This window comes from Clavelina lepadiformis, chromosome 2 (assembly GCF_947623445.1).
Source record: "Clavelina lepadiformis chromosome 2, kaClaLepa1.1, whole genome shotgun sequence".
In the NCBI taxonomy this organism is placed as follows: Eukaryota; Metazoa; Chordata; class Ascidiacea; order Aplousobranchia; family Clavelinidae; genus Clavelina; species Clavelina lepadiformis.
The window spans coordinates 26,213,893-26,237,697 of NC_135241.1; the positions used below are offsets into that span (position 1 = coordinate 26,213,893).

The following is a 23,805-nucleotide window of genomic DNA, read 5'->3' on the forward strand; positions in this document are numbered from 1 at the left end:
AAAAAAAAACAACAGGTTTTACTATATGGAAATATTTTCGCTTATTGGCAAACCCATCAAAGTTAAACCAGTGCAAAAGAAGTGATTAGCAAAGAAACTAAACATAAGATATTCATGCTCCATGTTTAAAGATATGAGAAAACCGTGCCTTGTGTTAACCCGATGGATGACTTCTAAAAATGATAAAGTACCAGCACTAAATATGATCGTAAAGTTCCACATGTTGGTTATTCCATAAATTGTTGTTGCACGAATCTGCGAGTGTTTAAACCCGAGCAAAGGCAATAAGAGCCGTTTACGCACAAAGCCGTTTATTTTAAAATCCGTGTCAAAATAATTGTGAGCTGTCAAAATTCAGTTTTTTTTATTGTTTGTTTACTTTTGTTATAAATTTTGTTCATACAACACAAGAACATGAAAAGTTCATTAATTCTGGTTAGAATTGCAAGTATGATGCTTGACAGTTAAAATTGAAAATGAAATTTATTTATAGACACAAGTTTCTTAAAAGTAGTTGTGATGCATTTGTGAAAGTTATAAAAATGTCGGATAACGTAGCGTCGGAATCATCATGGCCGACATGGAAGATTGCTCTCGCGGTCGGAATCCCGGTTGCATTAGCCGGAGTAGGTTTCTATTATTACACGTCACGTCAGAGCAAACCAGATGAGAAAGAGACGGCGGCAAGAAGTGAGCCAGAAGGAAGCTCGTATCCACCGAAGCAGGTTCAACCTGACAACGAGGCAAAAGTGACGTCAGAACCTCCCACAAAGGTGCTGTCTCCTGACAAAGTGATATTCCTTTTCCCAGTGTTTTTGCATGACCTTTGTAAAATTTTGAACTTGAAATTCGAAAATTTATAATTTTGCATCATATTTACGAGCAGACAAAGTTCCAGGAGTCGCAAGAATTGAAGAACGAGGGAAATCGATTGTTCAAGCAGGGCAAGTACGACGAAGCGATAAAAAAATATTCTGAGGCAATTGAAGTTTGCCCGGAGAAGAACAAGACAGAGAAATCAACTTACCACCAAAATATGGCAGCTGCGTTGGAGAAGCTGGTGAGATGACTTTGCATAAAATGGAATGATGTCAGCAAAATAGTTGATATGATGCGACAAAATATTCTTCATAGGAAAACTGGGAGGGCGTGGTGAAGGAATGTTCCTGTGCGGTCGCATTGAACCAGAGATATGTGAAGGCTTTGCATCGAAGGTCGAAGGCTTTTGAGAAACTTGGAAAGAAAGAAAGTTGCTTGGAAGGTTCGTCATGATTCTTTACTCTGGTTTCTTGTGTTACGATAAAATTTTAAATATCTTCTTTGAATTGCAGATATTACCACGGTGTGTATTTTGGAAGGATTTCAGAACTCCACGACCATGGTTTATGCCGATGATATTTTGAAGAAAATAGGAAAGGAGAAAGCTTCAGAGAAATACAAGGTACCTCGTTGTTGTTCACGGATCATATCAAATAAATATTCTGGTGGTTATGTTGATGTTTCAGCATCGACATCCAATGATGCCGTCTTCTCTCTTCATCCGACAATACTTTGCAAGTTTCAACGATGATTTGATTTCTATTCCACTCAGTGACGAGCAGCACTCCCACGCTGAGCACAGGTGCGCTCGTGCTTTAAGTCACAGAGAAGCATCATCCATTCGACTCTGTATGCTCATCACTTATCATTGTTATGTTGTCACAAAGCGGTTACATTCGAGCAAGAATTGCCCTCTCCGAAGGGAAATTTGTTGACGTGATTCCGGAATGTTCTTCAGAGATTGAGAGTATTGATCAGCCACCAGAGGCAGCAGACTCCACAACAAATCCAGGTAGTTGGAATGATGATGATGGATTATAAGAATAATCATTTTAAGTTAACGTGGGAAAGTTATTGCAAGGCAGCATCATGATCTCAGTTGCTTGCTGATTTTCTTAACATTTTTGTGTTGTAACAGATTTGTCAAGTTATTTGGCCGAAGCTTTGCTGATGCGTGGAACTTTCCATTTATTGACTGGAAACTCTGCTTTGGCAAAACCTGACCTTGACCGTGTTGTGGATATGAAGGAAGCCAATGTCAAGGTTTCAAACTGTCATAAAAATTATGCAAACTCGAAATATTGTTGTTCTTTCACCAACTCATGTTTTGGTTTGAAAGCTGCGAGCGAACGCCCTCATTAAGCGGGGCAGCATGAACATGCAGCTGCAAGACACTGCAAAGGCAGAAGCTGACTTCTCATTGGCTGTTGAAATCGATCCTGAGAACTCCGATGTCTACCACCATCGTGGTCAGGTAGCGACCTCGTGTGGATGATTTATTTGTTGAAAGTAAACTTGGCAATAAAACAGGCACATCTTTGCAGTTGCACATTCTTCTCGATAAAGTGGATGCCGCTCTTGCAGACTTTGACAAGTGTATTAGTCTCAAACCAGACTTTGCGATGGCGCACGCACAACGATGTTACACAGTGTACCGGTGGGTTGGACGATGTAGTTTCCTGCGGTATCTTCAAGATTTTGTCGAAATTAGATTGCTTGGTTAACCTACAAGCTTGTGCTTTTTGCATAGATACTATTTTCTTTCTAGACAAGCTTTTACCAACAAAGACCGCGCAGAAATCGAAGAAGCAATGAATAAATTTCAGACCATAATCGATGATTATCCCTCCTGTTCGGAAACTTACGGTTTGTTTGCTCAGGTAAAACTGTGGTAGTTTGCTGCTATTTCTCTGGGTGATGCATTAAGTTGTGCACTTGCATGTCCTGCGTACTCTGTAATAATGTTGGCCTATGTCCAATGTATGAAGTCCATCTTGACAGTTTACGGATTTTTGCAAGTTTTAGTCCCAGAGCGTAAGAAGCGCCAGCATCCATTCCTTGTGCTCTCTGCAGTAACTTATCGGTTGAAATTACTTAATTGATTGATAGAACGCAATCAAACATAACGTTGCTTGATTCAGGCACAAACCGATGGAGCAAATTATGAGAAAGCGGACAAATTATTCCAAGACGCGATCAAAATTGAACCTGAAAATGCGACTTTATACGTTCACAGAGGGTGGGTTGCCTTTGTTTCGTCATAGAAGCTGAGTTGGAACCAGTTCAAGTTTTCTGAGCCAATCTAATCATCTTTATAAAATATTTTTGCTGTCATAATAGGTTGCTCGCCCTCCAGTGGAAGCAGGATCTGGAGCTAGCTGTCAATCTCATAACGAAAGCTCTCGAAGTCGATGAGAAATGTGATTTCGCTCACGAGACGATGGGAACGATCGAAGTACAGAGGTACGACCACTTTGCTAGAAGTCGACATCTTCCTCATTTAATCTCATTCACCACCTCATTCATCCTCATTTAATTTATTTTCCGCCATTTTCAGGGGAAACTTAGAGAAAGCGACGAAACACTTTGCCGTCTCTATCGACTACGCGAAGTCCGAGCTTGAAATGGCGCATTTATTCGCCTTGCAAGCCGCCGCCATCGCCCAGGGCAGTATCGCCGCCAAGTATGGACTCAGACCCCCGATGCCTGGCGCTTTTTAAATAGTCTTCTTTATTACATCATAATGCTGCTTATGAATAATTACTTTCAATCGGTATTTTTCATCAGAGTTGATTGCTATCATTTTTTTTCTATTTCATCCTCCCATAATTCCTCTTCGCTGTTTGTTGAAAATTGTGTTTGGAGCAACTTTATCCAAGTTTAAATTATGGCGACATTGTGCAAACCGTTCTTGCTTTTTCATAAACAAAGATTAAAAAATTAAACTGGTAAATGTCATGTAATTGCTTAGATTTGCCAACATCAAATACTGGCGCAATGATGTAAGTAAAGCGATCACTGTGACAGTTACGTCACAGAAGAGGCAAACACGAAATAGCGTCCTTGTTCATCTTGCCAGAATATTTGCTCAGAAAAAAGACAGGAGACAGCAAATTAGCGCCAAATTTCAAAGCACGGAAATTCACGGAACAGGGATGATGGATAAGAACTCTTTGAGTGCGAAATGCTTTGTTTGTAACAAGCAGCATTATTAGGTCAAAAATTGAGCGAAGGTCACGTCTGGTCGTTACAGCATACTTCATACAAACTCGCAAATGTGAAGATTTTTAATCTTAGCTTTGCTCGACACGAATTATATCTCGTCGTGGAAACCCAAAATCAATTACTTAAAAATTTCAGTCTGGACCTAAACTTCTCGCCGAGTTTCTGGGGACCCTTAAAGTTAAACAACGGCTGCGGTGATCATCAGCTGTTTTCAATTTTAACGTAAGTTAGGTTTTAATAGGATGTCTATGCTAACAACAAGTCAAAAATGTGCTTCTATGGAAACTGAGTTCTGTCACTTTGGTGGCTTTGGGCTTCTGCCAAGACAAATTTACAACTTTTCTAAAACAGCGTTATAGTAAAGCATGGAATTTATTTTTGATTTTTTTAAGTTCTGCGAGATTTCGTTTGAGGTTTCAGACAAAAACACCGTACGAAGTTAGAGAAAAAAAGTTGTAAAAAATCTGTTACTAGTTGAATCTTGGCTGTCATCGTTTTGGTTAATAAGCCAGATAACAATCAAAGTTTGATGGTTGTTTACTTCGATAACGAATCTCCACTCAAATCGTGATTATTGCTGGTCAGTTATAATATAACGCAACGAAAGACATTAAGCTTTATACAAATGTAAATTAGTTGTTTCTGATCCACGACTGCGGCTAATTTGATATTACTTTATTGGCAAATAACATGTGCCGAAGCACAGGCGTAACTTGACCCGCGGAAAAAAGGCGTCTGCATTCTTCCTTGACTTAACAGTTAACACCGATAGACTCGAAATACGAATTGTGAAAAAGAAAAAAAACTAATAAATTTTGGGCAAATAAACCTTCTGTTCTGCTGCTAACTAGCGGACAAGGTGAAGAACAAAACAACAGACCTGTACATGCCTTGAGCATAGTCGGGATAACGTATACAATAATCTTCCTATTTGTTTATAACTGCAACGTCACTAGCTAGGTGCCCGAGATAATGTCAAGGTCATGCAGCACTAGGCCCTGCAATCGGCTTGTCAGCGCATCAAAACGAACAGAAAAGATTAGGTCTAGATTAATACCGCATAATGACGTAATAATTAATCAGGTTTTTAGGATTTTGATGTGATTTTAGTGGTAATAAAATTTTTAATCGTGTCAAAAACCTGAAGCGCCCTCCAACGGTTTAACAAATGTCTTAACATTTTAAAATGATGCGAAAGATTAAACTCTTTCCAAGTAAACAAAACACGTCACAATGCTTGATTTTATTTCATGATATATGATGATGTCATCGGTACGGATGAAGCTTGCGTCACTACTCAAGGTCAACCGGTGATGACGTAGAAATTACAGTAAAACCTTAAAAAAAGAAATGATAAAAAGTGAAAGAAAAGATTCAAAGTATCTTTTACTCACAAATATATTTTCACGTCCGTTTTCGAGAGGAATCATCTGCAAAATATAACGTTGCACCGTGCAGGGGTTTACTGTAATAATGTTGAAATAACTTTCAATCTACTGCATCAACTTTGCGATGAGTGAGATAAGATGCAAGGATCGATTAAACTTACCTTGTCGATTAGCATCCTGGCACGTTGTATGGCCAGTCACACGCTTTTTTGGTCGGGTTAAACACGGTACCAGGGGCACATGGCATTGTGTAAAGTATTCCTGAGAGACAAAAACTTTTGCTAACCAAGGATCACAAACAATGGAGTTGAACTGAAGAAATTGACGGTACCTGCACCGCACTGGTAGAAATTGTTGCAGTCTCCTGGTTTCGCCATCGGACCAGTGCTTAGTGGTTTGCCATTCTTATCTGTACAAGATGGTGGAGGGACTGGTTTTGGTGGGAGGGTCGGTCCGCAACCAGGGACCTTTATTGGCCAATCACAACAACCGGTTTTCGGATTGAAAACGAACCATAATGGGCAGTCGAATTCAAAGCGGTGTCCACGCCAGCACTGGAACAAACAAAAGTTATTATTAATCACATTGTTGCTTTAATCAGGTAATTTAACATCTTGAGCTCGCAAAATCTGTGTTCATTCAATATAAAATACGAGCAATACCTTGTAGTAGCTGTCACAGTCACCGGGTTTGGCAAATGGCAATCTACTGATCGGTATCCCGCCAGGAGACAAACAGTCAGCTGCGAGCAAAATATATCTCGTGCGTTATGATTTGCTACTTTCAAAGTTGTGAATTATTCAATAAAATATCATCATTAATATTCATTCTACTTCATACAGTCATGTCTTAGCTCGGGTCCTGTTAAATCTTCAACATAGATCGTTGAAAAAGCATAAAAACGTCCAATATCTAACGTCTAACACTGGAAATTAATTTATATTATGGGGAAACCGATGGATAAGTTCCAAACTCACGGTCATAATATGGTGGTGATGGTCCTCCACCACAATTGGTCACATTCCACGGCCAATCACAAACCTTAATTTCTGGGTTAAACACGAGGTCATCGGGACAGTCCATTGTGCACAAGTAGCCATTGGAACACTGTAACAAAAAACTTTATGACAATAAATCAACAAACATTCCCGACCACGTTGGTTAGACTGAAGCATCAACGGATAAACTCTTGACGCTTGTACGTCTATATATGTATCAGACTGGAAAGTACGACGGTTTAGCACGGAGTGCGCCAGTTTGTAGGAAAGAATGAAATCTGTAGCAAAAAGTTTTACAAACCTGGTAGAAGTGAGTGCAGTCGCCCGGCTTTACAAATGGATCGCTGCTCGGGTTAGCGGCACATTGAGCTGCAAAATGTAAGGCACGAAACTGTCACAACCATCAGCATTCAAGTGTGCCTTGAAGAGTTTCATGGCGCCGGTACAACAGGCCAGGGGTGAGCAATTACATTTTTGCACGCGCCACAAAACATTGTCTTAGATTCTCTCCACCCAAACGTTTCGTAAACGATCAAGAAACTCATTTAAGACTTCCGATAATAATTTGCGATTACGTAAGAAAAAATTTAATCCACTTTGCGACGTATCCGGTTGATAAAACTCTCAATAAAACTTGTAAATTTGATGTCGTTACTTTATAACAAAGTTATCGAACAACATTTCATGTTTGTCTGCACCACACAACATCTTACTTGCGCCTGCTTCACAATCGTCCTCCAAAGTAGGGGGCTTCTGCCAGTGTTTCTAACAAAAAAACAAGAACGAATTTTACAGAATTTTTGCAATCTCAATCAGCAACCAGGACTCAATCTTACCTCTGTCCCTGCGCTTAAGGCATCGCTCTTCACAGCGGGGGAGGCGGCGACGTAGGCGACGAAGACGACGAAGATAACCAACTTCAACATAATCAAAGATTTGCTTATGACCTTCCGCTATAGATGCAACTCCGCGAATGCCGTCCGTCCAAACGAACTCTCCTTTTATCGACTCTTTTTGTGTACATACTATGACGTCATAATGACCAGACGCAACTTGAGGTTGCTTTGAACTCGTTTTGATGAAGCGAGCTTAGACTCGCACAAGATATTTTATGTCGTTATATTAAAACCGCGAACACGTGATCATACGTTGTTTGTGCCGAGATGGAAGCGACGGAGGAGTTTGATTGGTTCAGGCTTCACCAACTTTAACTTGCGCTTATTTTGAGACGTTCTTTGCGTTTTGTTGGAGTTTCCATAAAACTTGTCAAACCGGGAATAATACGTCATCCCCGGGTCATGAGGCAACGACTGCATGACCTTAACTGAGGAAATTTGCTCATCTTTCTAAATCGATAAATCTCTTTAAAGTAAAACCGGGAAAATAGCGCCCGTGCAAAGTTGATAAAAACAAACATGACCGGTTGTCTCAGAGTTTACAACTTTGATGGTCTGACGCCCAACAACCGCACAGCGTCGTTACCTGGATGCCACGATCGTCCAAATTTAAACCAAGCACACAAAGCTGGATTTGTGCAAATGAAATAAACATTTTTTATAAAAAATTGCGGTTAGAATCCTTAATAACTCAGCCAGAAGTTTTGACCTGAAATGTTGCTCGACAAACTTTGCAAAGATGAATTCACTTTGATCAAAATTCACTGGAAATGCCGAGCTGGTCGTTTTAAGTTCAAAGAATGACGAAAAATACACTGCAACAGGTTGCAAAAACATCATAAGTTTTTTTGATTAACATTTATATTTGGGACAAGAAAAACGAATGTGCAAGCAGAAAGGAATTGTTTAGTTTATTATACTTTATGGGCTCAAAAAGCCGACAGCAGCATTTTATAAAACTTTTGGGCACTTTTTTAATTCGATTCAGTATTAACTTAATTTGATCTTTCATAAAGGCTTCGGTTTGCAATTCTCGTTTTTGCTTCGATGAGCATTGCACAGAAAATATGTCGTCACCTTCAAGCCACGATTGCGAAATTAATGTTCCGTTTAACGAGCGAAGGAAGTTTTGATTGGACGTTCAAAGCCCCTTGAATGGTGGAAATCGTAGGATTATGGGAGACTTGTCAAATTGCTTAAAATGTCACGTCGCCTTCACAAATAAAACTGCTTCATTAAACAAACATTTGAAGACGCGCAAACGTTTATTTCTGTCTTTAATTTAGAGTTGGGTTGCCAAGTGAAAGATTTAATTTAAACGATTAAATTTAAAGATTTAATTTAATTCAAAGTTTAATTTAGCTCATTATAATTTTAATATTTTTTGCAAACTGTTGCAGTGTATTTTTCGTCATTCTTTGAACTTAAAACGACCAGCTCGGCATTTCCAGTGAATTTTGATCAAAGTGAATTCATCTTTGCAAAGTTTGTCGAGCAACATTTCAGGTCAAAACTTCTGGCTGAGTTATTAAGGATTCTAACCGCAATTTTTTATAAAAAATGTTTATTTCATTTGCACAAATCCAGCTTTGTGTGCTTGGTTTAAATTTGGACGATCGTGGCATCCAGGTAACGACGCTGTGCGGTTGTTGGGCGTCAGACCATCAAAGTTGTAAACTCTGAGACAACCGGTCATGTTTGTTTTTATCAACTTTGCACGGGCGCTATTTTCCCGGTTTTACTTTAAAGAGATTTATCGATTTAGAAAGATGAGCAAATTTCCTCAGTTAAGGTCATGCAGTCGTTGCCTCATGACCCGGGGATGACGTATTATTCCCGGTTTGACAAGTTTTATGGAAACTCCAACAAAACGCAAAGAACGTCTCAAAATAAGCGCAAGTTAAAGTTGGTGAAGCCTGAACCAATCAAACTCCTCCGTCGCTTCCATCTCGGCACAAACAACGTATGATCACGTGTTCGCGGTTTTAATATAACGACATAAAATATCTTGTGCGAGTCTAAGCTCGCTTCATCAAAACGAGTTCAAAGCAACCTCAAGTTGCGTCTGGTCATTATGACGTCATAGTATGTACACAAAAAGAGTCGATAAAAGGAGAGTTCGTTTGGACGGACGGCATTCGCGGAGTTGCATCTATAGCGGAAGGTCATAAGCAAATCTTTGATTATGTTGAAGTTGGTTATCTTCGTCGTCTTCGTCGCCTACGTCGCCGCCTCCCCCGCTGTGAAGAGCGATGCCTTAAGCGCAGGGACAGAGGTAAGATTGAGTCCTGGTTGCTGATTGAGATTGCAAAAATTCTGTAAAATTCGTTCTTGTTTTTTTGTTAGAAACACTGGCAGAAGCCCCCTACTTTGGAGGACGATTGTGAAGCAGGCGCAAGTAAGATGTTGTGTGGTGCAGACAAACATGAAATGTTGTTCGATAACTTTGTTATAAAGTAACGACATCAAATTTACAAGTTTTATTGAGAGTTTTATCAACCGGATACGTCGCAAAGTGGATTAAATTTTTTCTTACGTAATCGCAAATTATTATCGGAAGTCTTAAATGAGTTTCTTGATCGTTTACGAAACGTTTGGGTGGAGAGAATCTAAGACAATGTTTTGTGGCGCGTGCAAAAATGTAATTGCTCACCCCTGGCCTGTTGTACCGGCGCCATGAAACTCTTCAAGGCACACTTGAATGCTGATGGTTGTGACAGTTTCGTGCCTTACATTTTGCAGCTCAATGTGCCGCTAACCCGAGCAGCGATCCATTTGTAAAGCCGGGCGACTGCACTCACTTCTACCAGGTTTGTAAAACTTTTTGCTACAGATTTTATTCTTTCCTACAAACTGGCGCACTCCGTGCTAAATCGTCATACTTTCCAGTCTGATACATATATAGACGTACAAGCGTCAAGAGTTTATCCGTTGATGCTTCAGTCTAACCAACGTGGTCGGGAATGTTTGTTGATTTATTGTCATAAAGTTTTTTGTTACAGTGTTCCAATGGCTACTTGTGCACAATGGACTGTCCCGATGACCTCGTGTTTAACCCAGAAATTAAGGTTTGTGATTGGCCGTGGAATGTGACCAATTGTGGTGGAGGACCATCACCACCATATTATGACCGTGAGTTTGGAACTTATCCATCGGTTTCCCCATAATATAAATTAATTTCCAGTGTTAGACGTTAGATATTGGACGTTTTTATGCTTTTTCAACGATCTATGTTGAAGATTTAACAGGACCCGAGCTAAGACATGACTGTATGAAGTAGAATGAATATTAATGATGATATTTTATTGAATAATTCACAACTTTGAAAGTAGCAAATCATAACGCACGAGATATATTTTGCTCGCAGCTGACTGTTTGTCTCCTGGCGGGATACCGATCAGTAGATTGCCATTTGCCAAACCCGGTGACTGTGACAGCTACTACAAGGTATTGCTCGTATTTTATATTGAATGAACACAGATTTTGCGAGCTCAAGATGTTAAATTACCTGATTAAAGCAACAATGTGATTAATAATAACTTTTGTTTGTTCCAGTGCTGGCGTGGACACCGCTTTGAATTCGACTGCCCATTATGGTTCGTTTTCAATCCGAAAACCGGTTGTTGTGATTGGCCAATAAAGGTCCCTGGTTGCGGACCGACCCTCCCACCAAAACCAGTCCCTCCACCATCTTGTACAGATAAGAATGGCAAACCACTAAGCACTGGTCCGATGGCGAAACCAGGAGACTGCAACAATTTCTACCAGTGCGGTGCAGGTACCGTCAATTTCTTCAGTTCAACTCCATTGTTTGTGATCCTTGGTTAGCAAAAGTTTTTGTCTCTCAGGAATACTTTACACAATGCCGTGTGCCCCTGGTACCGTGTTTAACCCGACCAAAAAAGCGTGTGACTGGCCATACAACGTGCCAGGATGCTAATCGACAAGGTAAATTTTAATCGGTCCTTGCATTTTATCTCACTCATCGCAAAGTTGATGCAGTAGATTGAAAGTCATTTCAACATTATTACAGTAAACCCCTGCACGGTGCAACGTTATATTTTGCAGACGATTCCTCTCGAAAACGGACGTGAAAATATATTTGTGATTCCTTCACTTTTTATCATTTCTTTTTTAATGGTTTTACTGTAATTTCTACGTCATCACCGGTTGACCTTGAGTAGTGACGCAAGTTTCATCCGTACCGATGACATCATCATATATCATGAAATAAAATCAAGCATTGTGACGTGTTTTGTTTATTTGGAAAGACTTTAGTCTTTCGCATCATTTTGAAATGTTAAGACATTTGTGATACCGTTGGAGGGCGCTTCAGGTTTTTGACACGATTAAAAAGCTGCTTCCACCTTATTGGCATAGAAATCTTAAAACACAGAATATGATTGAGACAATCTTTAAGGTATGGCAAATTTTAGTTCGTTTGTATATTACTTGTGTGAGGTATTACACAACAAACATATCTGCCATAAAGACCGGGCTTTCTCTGGCCGTTAATGTTACCATATGAGCGAGGTACAATGATGATTGAAAACTTGTTTTACTTCTGACTCGATGATATGAGTTCTCATTTCTCAAACGCCGTGAGTATGCTGTTAGTTGCTTAATTTTGTCTATACAAATTACTGAATTATAAAGTTCCCATTTTATTTATTTATCAGACACAAAGGCTTTCACCTTCGGGCAAAACTTACTGAATGTTACATTGCGCGGTAGTCACCCGTGCAATCGATAACATAAAAAAGTAAGATTGCAAACATTACAACAGTATGTATATGGCACACCAGTTCAAGCGAGGTAATTAGTCTGAACGTCATTAAGGAGAATTTAAGTCTGGTCAACAACTGAATCACAAGATTTTATTACAAACAACTCATGACTCGTGACTTAACCGTCACAAAGGATATTAATTTATTGAAAAAAAACTCGCATTGCGCTTCATTAACAACATCGTGTCGTGCAATGGACAATTCCTTCTTTCTTGCGTCCCCGAATTTATTCTTGTTACAAACCATCGAGGTCCATTGTAGCCGTTAGGACGAGCAAGTGAGCTATTTCCAAACAGTGATGAAAATTACAACAAGCAAATTGAAAAAATATACGAAAAATGTGTCGCTCGCATCAGAGATTGTTCACTGACACAACCTTCCGCGATATGGGCGGTTTTGCTGGTAGAAAATATTGGTTGTAACAACTTTGGCAGGTCCAGGTCACATTTTAATTATCACAAAGGTTATTTCACCGTAAGGAATCCACGCAACTCGATGTTGGAATTTGGCGGTTGTATTTTAGGAGAATGGATCCGCCAAAGTCTTATAATTTCTTTTGCTCATAGAAATCATGAGGCTGTATCATTATTAACGATTGTGCATTTATCATTATGAGAGTTGTGGGGTTGGTGTGACAAAAAATATTCATTTTTTACTCAAGTTGCTAAATAAATTCTAAAATGGTTTATGAACTTCAGAATGAGTAGCTCTACTTGGTTGGGATAATAGTAGCGGGCTCGAATATTCCTCTTGGCACTTAATGACTTTTGAAGTTTTGTTTTTTGCTTTCTCACTTCTGGGACCAATTTTTTGTCAAATTTCCAGAATCTGGTTTTTAAGGAAGCCAGGCTGTAGGTAAGTTAATTGTGCATCGGCTTCATTCTAGTAAGCGTTAGATATTCAATCGTTTCATGTAGGATGTCTATGGCACTCACTTGCCTTGTATTTTCCTTTATGGCAAGTGAGTGGTGCCACACTGGTAGCTTTGAACTCATGGCGAGACAAGGTTACAACTCTTTTCAACAGCTGTGTGCAGTGAGCCATAGAGTTCCTTATGATTTTCAAAGTTTCGCTCCCGATTTGAGATAATACCCCAAAATAAAATCAGATCATAAAAGTTGCGTAAACGTAACAAATGTCTGGTGGCAACGCCTAGATGTTAAACAATTTTAGTGATGTATATCTGCATGCAAATAGCATTACGTAGCAAATATGCATGTTATAGTTTCAATTTTTTATGCTAAATTTTCTGCTATCATCATGACATTTATAGGCTTAGAGCAGGGGCGGGCAACATACGGCCCGCGGGCCGGACCCGGCCCGCAACGGGATTTTGAGCGGCCCGCAGACAGTTTCCGGTCTTACATGATAAAACAAACATGGAGAGATAGCTGAACATTTTTTAGGAAAAGTCACCAAATTTCAAGTTTCTACAGTAAACAATGCAACTGTACGCCACGTTTTGCTGTGACTGTGTGCAGGAGAAGCCACACCTAGTGAAAACAGGGTTAAAGTTTACATTAAATACGATTTGTATAGGTGGATAAATACACGATTAATGTATCGATTCAGGAATCCGGCCCTCCAATTACTTCATTTTCTCATATCAGGCCCGCCGACCGAAGAAGTTGCCCGCCCCTGGCTTAGAGTTAACCTACAGGCTTGGTTCCAGGTTGATCGTTGTGTGGGATGTCAGATTGGGACGAATTTCAAAGTCGTTTGCGAAAAGGTGAAAAAGTTAAAGAAATTGTAGATGTTGAAAAGGAAACAAACCGGGAAAAATCAACATGTCTGCCATTTGATGAAGTGAAAATAGGAGAAATGTCCTACCAATTAAAGCCATTGATTCCAACAATCGATGATGTTAAAGTGATAAAGTCAGACTTTTCTAATGTAACAGACCTTGTGGTTCCAAAACCTGTCATTCCTGTGGCTGACATGCTGCCAATGTAAGTTAATGTATTAGTGGTCATGTGGTGTTGAACAGTGCTTATACTTGATAAGATTTCTGTCTATGCTGCTTATGTTTCTGGGTCATGTGGGTTGTGGCCATTTTAAAGTTGTTATTTTGCAATATCCCAATAAACATCTTGAAATATTTTGTTTCAGGCAACCAGTGTTGAAAGATGCTTTGAAGAAATAATGGCGTTGTGCTTCCATTAGCAAACTTTTCTTCAGAGTGGAGAGATCTTGAACTTATAATTATCACCATCAAAATCGAATGGAAAGTTTTCACCAATCTCTGCAGAAAAATTTTCAGAAATGACAGATACCCAAAACGTTCCAGTACAAACTTTTCTTTTCAAATGTGAAGACTTCCAGAGCTTTAAAATTTTCATGGAATGATTCTCAGCAAACAGCACTTATAGGACAGGTTTAGACAAGACATAACTTTGTACTTGTGTGACCCTGTGGCATGCAACATAAGTTTGGCTTCATAATTGATGGCAATAATTCCCTGTAGCTTATACTCATGATATCTTCTTCACTGTGTTTGTCTCAATAGCAAAGTGAATTTTGTTTTCCTGCATTGCAAATTATTTCTCTTTACAAAGTTTTTCTATTTCAAGGATGTTGCCCGTCATGTCGTAAAATTATGAGTCACTGTACATTTTGTGTTTTTATCTAATAAGCTTCTGAAATATGTGGTCTGGTAAAATTTTTATGGTCGCAAATCCAGGTAAAAGGTTGTTCACGACAGTGGAGATGGAACACAAAATGCAAAACTACAAGTAGGTGTTGGGGAGGTTGTTTGTGCAAATGTCTCATCACCTCGTGTCAATCAGTGATTATCTTCTTCAGATATTTTCTACCAATTCAAACAAGATGGAATGATAACGACCATTACGGCCATGTTAACAATTCAATCTACCATTTCTACGTAGACACAATTGTCAACAATTACCTTATATGGTTAGTTCTGCTGAAGTAAGGTGATATCTATGACTCTTTCATCCATCAACAAATATTTTCAGGTTCTGTGGATTGAAGACATCAAACTGTCCAGATAAAAGTGTTGGTTACATGGTGGACACCAGATGCATCTACAGGTTTGTTTGTTTCCGTTTCAAATCTTTATGTTTCTTTTAAACTCATGGAATCTGCTGCAGGAAGCCCCTCCAGTATCCTCAAGTTCTCCTCGGCGGACTCTGCATCTCGAAGATCGGGAAATCGAGCGTCCACTACCAAGTTGCATTCTTTGAACCTAAACTTGATTATACAAAGATGTGCAGCGATAACCCACAAAATGACCCCCATTTGAAGCTGGGGCTGGGTTCTAGGGGGTTGCTTCTTGACCCTTCCACTGCGTCAGATTTTATCAGTGAGATGGTGGAACATTATCACGACAAAGCTTCAGTTGTAGGGAAATCTGTCCATGTCTTCGTTGATTCTAAATCACAGAAGCCGGCGTCAAAACTTAATGAGCATTTGTTGTCAGGATTACAAAATGTATTCGCGCCATGTGCTGTCACCAAAAGCCACTTATGAAATAATATAATACTTAATTTTTCTTTGTAGCAATGGTTTTCAATTTTTGTGTAATTGTGTTTTTTTTCGTTTACTAAATATTTCCATCCTCAATAAATGCTAGGGGGTAGTAGAGTGATGTTAACGACACATCTTGCTGCTGTTTTAATGTAAATATGATGTGGAGGAGTGCAGGGAAATTGATGAGTTTATCTGCTCGATGCAAGTCCACGAAGAACAGTGATGTTGGGTGGGATCTACTGGACTACAAGTGAGATCATTTAAATTGAATTTAGTCTTCCAACAAATACCGAACGAATGATTTTGTGTGAAGGTTTTTTATTCCGATACAAACGAGGTGGAGCGACAACGACCCATACGGCCACATCAACAATGGCATCTACCACGAGTTTATTGACCTTGCAACAACCAACTTATTCCGAACACTGTAAGAAATTTTAAAATTGTTTAGGTTTTAATCATGCATTTGGAGATGTTCAACACACTTCTCATATTTACTTATAAATACAGGTTAAATGAAGAAGACATGAAAGCATACGCTGCCATTCGAGCCGAATCAACGTGCTGCTATCGGTGAGTTAAGTGCAGGCAGAAATGCAAGCTCTGCATTCAATGAACTCAATAAACTGCATTAAAACTTCAGTGTCTGGAATATTTTTTCTTTGACCAGAAAGCCTTTGCACTACCCTCAAGTACCACTAGTTGGCGCTGGTGTCACAGAACTGAGCAACAAAAGTATTTCATTTTCCGTCGGATTTTTCACACCGAAGTCCAGCCTTGAAGATTTTAACCCAGTGGTTGACCTCAGTTTCAATGGAAGAATCGTGGATAAAGACGAAAAAGAGAAACTGGCTCAACACTTCCACCCTCATGCAGCCACGTGGGCCAGAGCCGTCGGAGTGTTTGTGGCCGCCGACAAACTGACTAAAGCGGGAAGTGTTCCAGACCATCTTCTGGAAAAGATGAAGAGTGCCACGATGAGCTTGTGAGACTGGATGTCATCACAACTTGTCCTAACAGTGCTGCCCTCCATTATTGTCAACATCTTCATCAATATCGCTGCCAACCTGACATTTCTGTGCGACTGAAAATGTTTTAGTTAAAAGCTTGGATCATTTTACGGGCCAAGTAGTAAGAACTGTTATTATGTTTTGTGAGGTCATTAAGGTGATGAACTGGACGCACTAAGCAGTGTTGTAATGACTCGAGTCAATGACTTGACTGAAGTCAATGCTTGAAATGACCTGACTCGAGTCTCGGAAAGTAACTTGATCATGTCGTTAAATCTTAGTTGTTAATTTATTGACCAACTGAATTACAGACATTTGATTTCATTGCGAACGATCGGTTAAAGGTACAGCCAATGACATGACTTGATCCAATCAGTAATTTGACTCGAGTCCTAAAAAAATGACTTGGTTACAGCACTGGCACAAAGCAGCATCAGCTGCTTGCTGATGTACATTTCCCTGACTTTAGGCAAAGCTAACCCCAATGAAAAATTCTAAACCAGCTTTTCAGACTGGTAGCAGCTGAGCTGATGATTTGATTTGCCGTCATTTCAACTTTTTATGATGCATGTTGTTATAATTCAATCAAAGTTGTTAAAATGTGCACAAAAGGAATTTTGCCTTCTACCACCTCCTCCTGTTGTTCCTTTTTATTCTTGAAAATTCATGATATTTCGAACAACTTTTATATTAATCTACAACACACTGCACTGTTTGTCTTAGTTTGAGATATATAGATGATGTCTATAGGTGCCTGGCAGCACGTGTTTTCCTGTTACCGGCAATAACTGTGATTCATGATAACAGAGTATAATTTTGCAGAACTTTATAATTTACTAATAAAATCGATGATTATGAAATGTGGCTCATCTGTTAGTAACAAAAATGCTTTTAAACATTTTTTTAAGTTTATTGCCGCTGTATTTGATGCTCGTCCATGGACCGGCCGACAAAATCCCTTTGAGGCTTTGGCTTTTGTTTGTATTTTTGACGATATTGATCACACTCTGCTGAATGACATCTGATAAATCTGGGTACCTGGCCGCACTTTTCAGAATTTCCTCAACGTCCCGGACATGTCGTGCTTCGATGTCGAACACGCGGCAGAGAGAGGTCTGAAGATGGAAGGGAAGCTTCTGGAGGTGGAGATGCTGGATCTGGGGCGACTTATCCTGATCTATCCTCCTCTTCTCCTTGTCCCAATAAATGAAACTTCTTAACGGAGCTCGCATCTGCCGGGACGTCTCGCACACACCTTCAAGCACGGGGTAATATAACTGCTGGAATCGTTCCAGGTTAGAATTGACGATATTTGAAACTTTGTTCCGGTCCTCACCCAGTGTCATCCGGAAATCCCCTGAGTATGACAGACCAGCAATTGTATGAAAAAGTTCGGTTTCTGAAAATGATTCTGGAAGAATGAGCAATGAGGTGAGCAAAGCCCCGATAAGATTTGCTTTCAGTCCTTCCAAGAGTTTCGGCGAAGCCTCAAAGTCGTGTTGAACGATATGCACGGGCTTGTGGAGTCGGCCTGCTACGTACAATGTGTCCCACTTGACAAGATCTTGTACAAGATTGTCTTCAGATATCACCCCGTATTTTATCACCCTGCCCTCGAGGGGAATCCCCGTATTGTAGTAAACGAACGCTCCGTAATTCTGCATCAGGTTTTTGATTCGTTTTGCCCCGGCAAACCTCATCAAGCCGGAATAATCTTGTTTGTTCATCTCCAGGTTTCTTTTGTGCCAAGCAAATGGGTCACGGACGACGAAGACAAAATCCAACATATTGCTCGACGGAGGCGAATATTCATTTTGTGGAAATATTCCAGAGCCATAAGAGAAAGCCAAGCTCATGTTTCCGGGAAATCTTTGCAGAATTCCCTTGTACAATGCCGATGTTATTGCAACGTCATTTGTGATCCGTTGTAAATGTGCTAATGAGACGCGCATTTCACAGTTAAACACATGAAGCTGAAACACAAATAGAAACTTGTTGTGAGCAATTTATATGAAGTTGATTTAAATTCAAGCCACAAAATACTAATTACAGAAAACACTGAATTTTGGAGCCTTTTATACTTTTGCACTCAGACATAAAGACTGGAAATAAGTAATGAGGTCATGCATGAGAAATTATGGTATAATAATTCCTCAATACTCTGTAATGCTTTTCTTGATCTTGGAATTAATTGTACACCTCGACAACTTTATATTCTGATTATATTGAAAGCTTCTTTGAACGAATACATCAAGACAGAACATTGTGACAGCAACAGCATAAAGACATGTTGCGGCGTTGAACGTACGACTGAAAAGGGATGACTCGTAATGCACGCACAGTAACAAAGAAGCAATGGATTACGTCACAAAGTGTTATGCTTCGCTGATTCGATAGACGAGAATTCTATGTCGTACACAATTTTATATTACATTAATTGATATATTTATCACAACTCGAGTGCAAAAGTATAAAAGTCACAAATTTTTTGTGCAACTCACAACACGTGTATATTGTGATCAATAGCTGGATTTTTATGTTGACATTCTTTTTGCGTGCAAAGAGGCAATTTTTTGCATGTTGTCGTTGATGAACCTCGTATGCGTGCCGGTGCCACACTTTCTGTTGAATGGGAATGAGTTCGATGGATGCCCACTGGGCACCCCCATGTGTCTGATGTCTGAAGTGTGACCTGTGCCAGACTATTCTATGCACACATCACGGAGAGATTGTTTTAAGAGATGATTTGCTAGAAATGATTCTGGAGAAAGAGCTGAGCTTTTATAAAAGTTTAGACCTAAAATAGCACAAAAGGTTGATTGTGACCATTGGAAAATTAAAATTAGTTTGCCAGAGTTGGGCATCCAACTTTATCGAGGGGCACCCACTAAAAAAGTTAAGGATGTTCACTGGATAACCAGTGGCACTGCTGTTGTAACAGTGTTGCCACTCAAAAAAAGAAATTAACCCTACCAGCACACCTAAAAAAACCCTACATCTCCCTACGCAGTTTGAACAAAAAAAAAGAAATTTTGGCAGTTTTATGGCACTTTATAACTACTTTAGTTTCAGTTCAAAAGCACCAGAACTAAATTAGTTCAACATTTACTGACGTTTGTGTTTCCACTAATTGTGTTTCCCTTTTTAGCCTAATGAGTTGGTATAACTGTGTTTTTGGTGATCCATTGTATAAGTAGCGTTTATACTAAAGATTTTATTCATTGATTTATCTGATGCTTTATCACAGAGAATTGAAAAGCCTTTAGCTTCTTGTAGCTCTTGAATTAACCTTTCATGAGCATCAACAGCTAGACATTTTGTTAGTAGATATGTTGTTTTTGTCCGACCAGAGGTCATATCTTTTATTGCTTTGGAATCACTAGCAATATGCTTCAGGGTTGGTACCATGTATGACATGAAATTGAAAGAAATATTGCGTCTTGCAATTAAGGCCACAGTATTTAATTCAGCTTTGATGCAGCCTTGCCTACTTGTGACATATTGCTCCATCGATGTGTTTCCAAGAACTTGTGCAGCATTTTGACAATGTTGAGCAGTTTTTGCATGCCTCATTAGTTCTGATTTCCCAGCAAGAATGTTCTTGTCACAAAATTGACAAAATGCTTTTGATGCTTCCTGAGACGAAACTTTTAACCATCCTTGTGCCCAGTTTTCCTTTTCCCATTCTTTTCTGTAGCTTTGCGATCGAAACCAGAATTATTGTAATTTAATGGTAAAAGTATCGTATTCAAGATCACTTGACTTGATCAAAACAAGATCACTTGATTCCTGTAATCCTGTCTGTTCAATAACTTCAATCTGCTGATTCTGCTCATCTGCTGTCTCACTCTCCAGTCTCCACCTGCTGGGCTTCTCCAACTCTTTTTGCAATTTACAATTATTAGTATAACCATAACCATGCAAGACTTAAAACTAGGTCAGCCCGGACGTACAGCTTCAATCTGACAATTTACTTAACTACAGTGTCCATTGTTACAACAATGAGTCCATTGTTACTACGTGTGATAGAACGCATTGTTTCATAATCTGATCAAACAACTCGTCTAGACCGGGAAAATGCATGTCTAATTCAACAATGCTAATTCATTAAAGAGCCGCATACCGCAGTTTGGCTACCCCTGGCTTTGACTATGTTTTTGTCATTATTCAGTAAATTTATTATTTGAATTTATTTTTATTTTACTTTAAACAAAAGGAAATCTATGAATAAAGGTGAAAAACCCGTAGGGTCACCCTACACCCTACAAGGGGCCAAAAAACCCTACCGTAGGGTAAAATCCCTACGAGTGGCAGCCTTGTGTTGTAATGCTTTTGGGCAAGGCGTTAATGACGTTCAGTGGGCTTCCAAATTAGAGCAATACGTTGACCGAACTGCTGATAGATGCTAAAATGCGTGAATCCATTGAAACTTGAACAACGGTTACGTCAGTAACTGTGACTCGAGTGATGAGAAATCCTCATGTCTAAAATTGAATTAAAATTACAGCTAGCCTATATAAATCATATCTAACCTGCCTTAACCTTTTGCAAACCTGTGAAATTCTTTCCTCTGGAGCACGAATCAAACTTTTAACAAACACTTGCCACATAGATATTGGCTAAAGTTTTTATGTTTCTATGAAAAAGACGTAATGATTGCTATAATTCAAATTATTTTAAAAGTTAAATTTTGAGCTAAAAACAATTAAAAAAAATTAAATAAAATTTTTCTGAACTACAAAGATAAATTTCGCGATAATTACTTTGACTTTTTCAAAATGAAACATTGTTGTTACTGTGACTTGCCATTGACTTTCTGTTCCAATGGCAACTTAGTAGGATGGCTTTTAACTTATGACAAGTAACGGTTGCAATTTTTTTTAAACAGTTGCTCACAGTAGACTGTGAAATTACTTTTATAAATATTTGCTGTTACTAAATTTTTTTTTATAAGTTATCTTCTTTTTTGTATTTTGGTCGTTTTGTGGGGTTATAAAGCACTGCAAAAATATTCAAACTTTAAACAACTTAGCAGTGTTTGTCAGATGCTACTGTGACGGTTATGTCATGAGTTATGGGTTGTTTTGTAAACGCTGAAATTTTGGTTTTGGATCTTGCAATTCCGTTCTTGACCAGACTTAAATTCTCCTTAATGACGTTCAGATAAATTATGTCGCTTGAACTGGTGTGCCATATATATACTGTTGTAATGTTTACAATCTTTCCTTTTACCTTTTTCACTTGTTACCAAGCACAATGTAACATTCAGTAAGCTTTGCAAAACTGAAAATTCACAAACTCAGAAAAACCTTTTTTTTTCAGTCCAAAGTTAAACATTTCCAAACCATATCTTTCCACCGTCAGTTATTATCACTAAAAAGATTTTTTCACGTTAACTTGTAGTACAGCTCGCCTATTGACAAGTAATTTACGCAACTCAAGTGACTCCATACTTATGGCAAGTTATGGTTACAATCTTTTTTAAACAGCTGTGTTCAGTGAAAAGTGGAATGTTGTTTTGCAGATATTGATATTCTCAATATGACGTAAGAATTAACGTTGTGTGAGTGGGAGGCTACTGGTTGAGCTTTCCAGATGTTTGCCGTTATTTTATTACAAGTACATTTATTATTACACGTTATTTACAAGTCATTTTTGTGATTGCCCCTTCTGTAGCAAGCTGGTGGTTAACAACATTTTAACGTAATATTTCAGACGTCATAACTTTATTATTATTGTTGCAGGAATGAAGCTGGCAAGCAGGAATATCCAATGTGCGGTCGATGCTAGAGATATTAGTTCATTGATGTGGACACCGTGGTTGCAGGGTTTCAATGATTTTTCTCATAGTGGACAGCCTGGGGTAAGTACGTCACAAGGTGGCCCATCTTATTAAGAGGAAGTGGAGAAGAAGAGAAAACATTGATGACATTTCTTTTGGCAAATTTCGTTTGCGCTAGTTTTTTTCAGTTTGTTTCATCGGAGCAATAGGGAGTGACCATAAGCCGTGCTTCCTTTCAAATGTATGGGCTTCTAGCTTTAAAATTTCAGTTTGCTGGAACTGCGAGAATTTCAATACTGTATTAACAAGTATTGAATTAAGAAGATGAAATTGTAATTTTTGAAGCGAACAACTGGTCATCGTCCCTTTTCATCACAGTGCATTTCGTTTAATGCTTCAAACATTGCTTGAAGATTATTTGTGGAGTCTTTGTGTCAAAATTCACGCATTTTTTTTATCAAGTGCTTTATTGTTTCACCACGTTTTATGTTTATGCCTGTTTTATGTTTTGTTTTGCCTCCTTATCTATAGATGGCGTTTTGTATTGAATGCCGCGGTGTTGCGGTGACCAGTTTTCACCCCAGCAGCATTAGCGAGCACGCCAACCATCACGTTAAATGTTTGGTTTATTGTGCAGAGAACAATCATAGTTAAATACACTTGCAAGCGCAATCCTAAGATGTTAGAGTAGTTTGTTACACGACACACCTAGGATGCAATAAAACACTTCACAATAATGAATGAAATTAAATCATTTGAAAATAGAGAGTGACTATTTCACCGAATGCATAGTGGGTCACGCGTTCTTTTGTTAACCCTATCCTAACCAGGCTCGCGAGTTTACAAAACAACTAGGTGTGGCCGACCCCGCACACACATTTTCAATCGTTAATTACTAGAAAACTATACGTCGTAAACTGATCGGATTTTGACAGGTTAGTAGAAAAATCATCTGGCTTCCTGTATACATCATAATTGTAAAACTAAAGAAACCGAATTTAGTGTAAATTAAGTATTTCTAAAAGTGACACATTTCTAGAAATTCTTCTTGTTACGCCGCGTCCCCGCTGTACGGAAAACCAGCTGACCGCGAGAAGAGAACGAAAGAGAATAGTTATTCGAGTTATTGGTGCGTAAATGAGTAATACGCTTCAATGCGGAGAGCAGAGCAAAGCAGAGGAAAATTATGCAAATATCGCAATATCTTAAAAATTACAAAATCCAACTTTATCAAACAAACATGGACAGATAGCTGAACATTTTTTAGGAAAAGTCACCAAATTTCAAGTTTCTACAGCAAACAATGCAACTGTACGCCACGTTTTGCTATGACAGTGTGCGGGAGAAGCCAAGCCTAGTTAGAATAGGGTTAATGATAGTTAGTTGGGAGAAAAATTGAATTTAGATGTAA

At 39.0% G+C, this 23,805-nt stretch overlaps 7 protein-coding genes across 11 annotated transcripts; 5 read left to right on the forward strand and 2 right to left on the reverse strand.

Moving 5' to 3' along the window:
- Positions 1-473: 473 nt before the first annotated feature.
- LOC143447453 (mitochondrial import receptor subunit TOM70-like) lies at positions 474-3,782 on the forward strand. Of its 2 annotated transcripts, none has more exons than XM_076947562.1 (13): positions 474-773; positions 884-1,060; positions 1,135-1,261; positions 1,332-1,441; positions 1,506-1,621; positions 1,707-1,831; positions 1,958-2,082; positions 2,159-2,293; positions 2,364-2,476; positions 2,588-2,699; positions 2,961-3,058; positions 3,160-3,282; positions 3,377-3,782. In XM_076947562.1, exons 1-13 carry the CDS (start codon positions 477-479, stop codon positions 3,537-3,539), a joined length of 1,821 nt encoding a protein of 606 aa, XP_076803677.1. In that variant the 5' UTR covers positions 474-476; the 3' UTR covers positions 3,540-3,782. The 2 variants fall into 2 exon arrangements, with proteins under 2 accessions (XP_076803677.1, XP_076803678.1); XM_076947563.1 differs by having other exon boundaries at positions 887-1,060.
- A 1,490-nt stretch (positions 3,783-5,272) lies between these two features.
- On the reverse strand, positions 5,273-7,425 carry LOC143447469 (chitin-binding domain protein cbd-1-like). 3 transcript variants are annotated; one of them, XM_076947591.1, is made up of 9 exons: positions 7,267-7,425; positions 7,144-7,195; positions 6,732-6,799; positions 6,410-6,539; positions 6,095-6,174; positions 5,764-5,986; positions 5,594-5,693; positions 5,439-5,474; positions 5,273-5,381 (listed from the first exon to the last, which is right to left on the reverse strand). In XM_076947591.1, the coding sequence occupies exons 1-7, from the start codon at positions 7,354-7,356 to the stop codon at positions 5,602-5,604; spliced, it is 735 nt and encodes a 244-aa protein (XP_076803706.1). In that variant the 5' UTR covers positions 7,357-7,425; the 3' UTR covers positions 5,273-5,381; positions 5,439-5,474; positions 5,594-5,601. The 3 variants fall into 3 exon arrangements, with proteins under 3 accessions (XP_076803706.1, XP_076803707.1, XP_076803705.1); XM_076947592.1 differs by lacking the exon at positions 5,439-5,474; XM_076947590.1 differs by having other exon boundaries at positions 5,273-5,474.
- A 2,017-nt stretch (positions 7,426-9,442) lies between these two features.
- On the forward strand, positions 9,443-11,575 carry LOC143447470 (chitin-binding domain protein cbd-1-like). The gene is made up of 8 exons (XM_076947594.1): positions 9,443-9,601; positions 9,673-9,724; positions 10,069-10,136; positions 10,329-10,458; positions 10,694-10,773; positions 10,882-11,104; positions 11,175-11,274; positions 11,395-11,575. Exons 1-7 carry the CDS (start codon positions 9,512-9,514, stop codon positions 11,264-11,266), a joined length of 735 nt encoding a protein of 244 aa, XP_076803709.1. The 5' UTR covers positions 9,443-9,511; the 3' UTR covers positions 11,267-11,274; positions 11,395-11,575.
- A 1,606-nt stretch (positions 11,576-13,181) lies between these two features.
- LOC143447481 (uncharacterized) lies at positions 13,182-14,683 on the forward strand. The gene is made up of 2 exons (XM_076947607.1): positions 13,182-14,062; positions 14,223-14,683. Exons 1-2 carry the CDS (start codon positions 13,803-13,805, stop codon positions 14,254-14,256), a joined length of 294 nt encoding a protein of 97 aa, XP_076803722.1. The 5' UTR covers positions 13,182-13,802; the 3' UTR covers positions 14,257-14,683.
- An 18-nt stretch (positions 14,684-14,701) lies between these two features.
- On the forward strand, positions 14,702-15,705 carry LOC143447473 (uncharacterized). The gene is made up of 4 exons (XM_076947597.1): positions 14,702-14,845; positions 14,916-15,026; positions 15,089-15,163; positions 15,224-15,705. The coding sequence occupies exons 1-4, from the start codon at positions 14,757-14,759 to the stop codon at positions 15,600-15,602; spliced, it is 654 nt and encodes a 217-aa protein (XP_076803712.1). The 5' UTR covers positions 14,702-14,756; the 3' UTR covers positions 15,603-15,705.
- On the forward strand, positions 15,611-17,472 carry LOC143447475 (uncharacterized). The gene is made up of 4 exons (XM_076947599.1): positions 15,611-15,852; positions 15,916-16,029; positions 16,113-16,175; positions 16,273-17,472. Exons 1-4 carry the CDS (start codon positions 15,758-15,760, stop codon positions 16,589-16,591), a joined length of 591 nt encoding a protein of 196 aa, XP_076803714.1. The 5' UTR covers positions 15,611-15,757; the 3' UTR covers positions 16,592-17,472.
- LOC143447459 (phosphatidate cytidylyltransferase, mitochondrial-like) lies at positions 17,248-21,154 on the reverse strand. Of its 2 annotated transcripts, none has more exons than XM_076947569.1 (2): positions 20,104-21,154; positions 17,248-18,585 (listed from the first exon to the last, which is right to left on the reverse strand). In XM_076947569.1, the coding sequence occupies exons 1-2, from the start codon at positions 20,176-20,178 to the stop codon at positions 17,479-17,481; spliced, it is 1,182 nt and encodes a 393-aa protein (XP_076803684.1). In that variant the 5' UTR covers positions 20,179-21,154; the 3' UTR covers positions 17,248-17,478. The 2 variants fall into 2 exon arrangements, with proteins under 2 accessions (XP_076803684.1, XP_076803686.1); XM_076947571.1 differs by having other exon boundaries at positions 19,114-21,154.
- Between the last annotated feature and the right edge of the window lie 2,651 nt (positions 21,155-23,805).

What these genes read in the sequence shown, in the direction of transcription:
- LOC143447470 (XM_076947594.1), top strand. Translation starts at nt 9,512, where the DNA reads ATGTTGAAGTTGGTTATCTTCGTCGTCTTCGTCGCCTACGTCGCCGCC. An exon ending in CCTTAAGCGCAGGGACAGAG is followed by an intron (nt 9,602 to 9,672) that starts GTAAGATTGAGT and finishes TTTTTTTGTTAG; the next exon opens with AAACACTGGCAGAAGCCCCC. An exon ending in ACTGTGACAGCTACTACAAG is followed by an intron (nt 10,774 to 10,881) that starts GTATTGCTCGTA and finishes TGTTTGTTCCAG; the next exon opens with TGCTGGCGTGGACACCGCTT.
- LOC143447475 (XM_076947599.1), top strand. Translation starts at nt 15,758, where the DNA reads ATGATGTGGAGGAGTGCAGGGAAATTGATGAGTTTATCTGCTCGATGC. An exon ending in TGGGATCTACTGGACTACAA is followed by an intron (nt 15,853 to 15,915) that starts GTGAGATCATTT and finishes TTTTGTGTGAAG; the next exon opens with GTTTTTTATTCCGATACAAA. An exon ending in GAATCAACGTGCTGCTATCG is followed by an intron (nt 16,176 to 16,272) that starts GTGAGTTAAGTG and finishes TTCTTTGACCAG; the next exon opens with AAAGCCTTTGCACTACCCTC.
- LOC143447453 (XM_076947562.1), top strand. Translation starts at nt 477, where the DNA reads ATGAAATTTATTTATAGACACAAGTTTCTTAAAAGTAGTTGTGATGCA. An exon ending in CAGCTGCGTTGGAGAAGCTG is followed by an intron (nt 1,061 to 1,134) that starts GTGAGATGACTT and finishes TATTCTTCATAG; the next exon opens with GAAAACTGGGAGGGCGTGGT. An exon ending in GAAAGAAAGTTGCTTGGAAG is followed by an intron (nt 1,262 to 1,331) that starts GTTCGTCATGAT and finishes TTTGAATTGCAG; the next exon opens with ATATTACCACGGTGTGTATT.
- LOC143447469 (XM_076947592.1), bottom strand. Translation starts at nt 7,356, where the DNA reads ATGTTGAAGTTGGTTATCTTCGTCGTCTTCGTCGCCTACGTCGCCGCC. An exon ending in CGATTGTGAAGCAGGCGCAA is followed by an intron (nt 6,800 to 7,143) that starts GTAAGATGTTGT and finishes TACATTTTGCAG; the next exon opens with CTCAATGTGCCGCTAACCCG. An exon ending in TTTCTACCAGTGCGGTGCAG is followed by an intron (nt 5,694 to 5,763) that starts GTACCGTCAATT and finishes TTTGTCTCTCAG; the next exon opens with GAATACTTTACACAATGCCA.
- LOC143447459 (XM_076947569.1), bottom strand. Translation starts at nt 20,178, where the DNA reads ATGCAAAAACTGCTCAACATTGTCAAAATGCTGCACAAGTTCTTGGAA. An exon ending in GATGGAGCAATATGTCACAA is followed by an intron (nt 18,586 to 20,103) that starts GTAGGCAAGGCT and finishes TTTGTGTTTCAG; the next exon opens with CTTCATGTGTTTAACTGTGA.
- LOC143447481 (XM_076947607.1), top strand. Translation starts at nt 13,803, where the DNA reads ATGTCAGATTGGGACGAATTTCAAAGTCGTTTGCGAAAAGGTGAAAAA. An exon ending in GTGGCTGACATGCTGCCAAT is followed by an intron (nt 14,063 to 14,222) that starts GTAAGTTAATGT and finishes ATTTTGTTTCAG; the next exon opens with GCAACCAGTGTTGAAAGATG.
- LOC143447473 (XM_076947597.1), top strand. Translation starts at nt 14,757, where the DNA reads ATGTGGTCTGGTAAAATTTTTATGGTCGCAAATCCAGGTAAAAGGTTG. An exon ending in CACAAAATGCAAAACTACAA is followed by an intron (nt 14,846 to 14,915) that starts GTAGGTGTTGGG and finishes TATCTTCTTCAG; the next exon opens with ATATTTTCTACCAATTCAAA. An exon ending in GACACCAGATGCATCTACAG is followed by an intron (nt 15,164 to 15,223) that starts GTTTGTTTGTTT and finishes AATCTGCTGCAG; the next exon opens with GAAGCCCCTCCAGTATCCTC.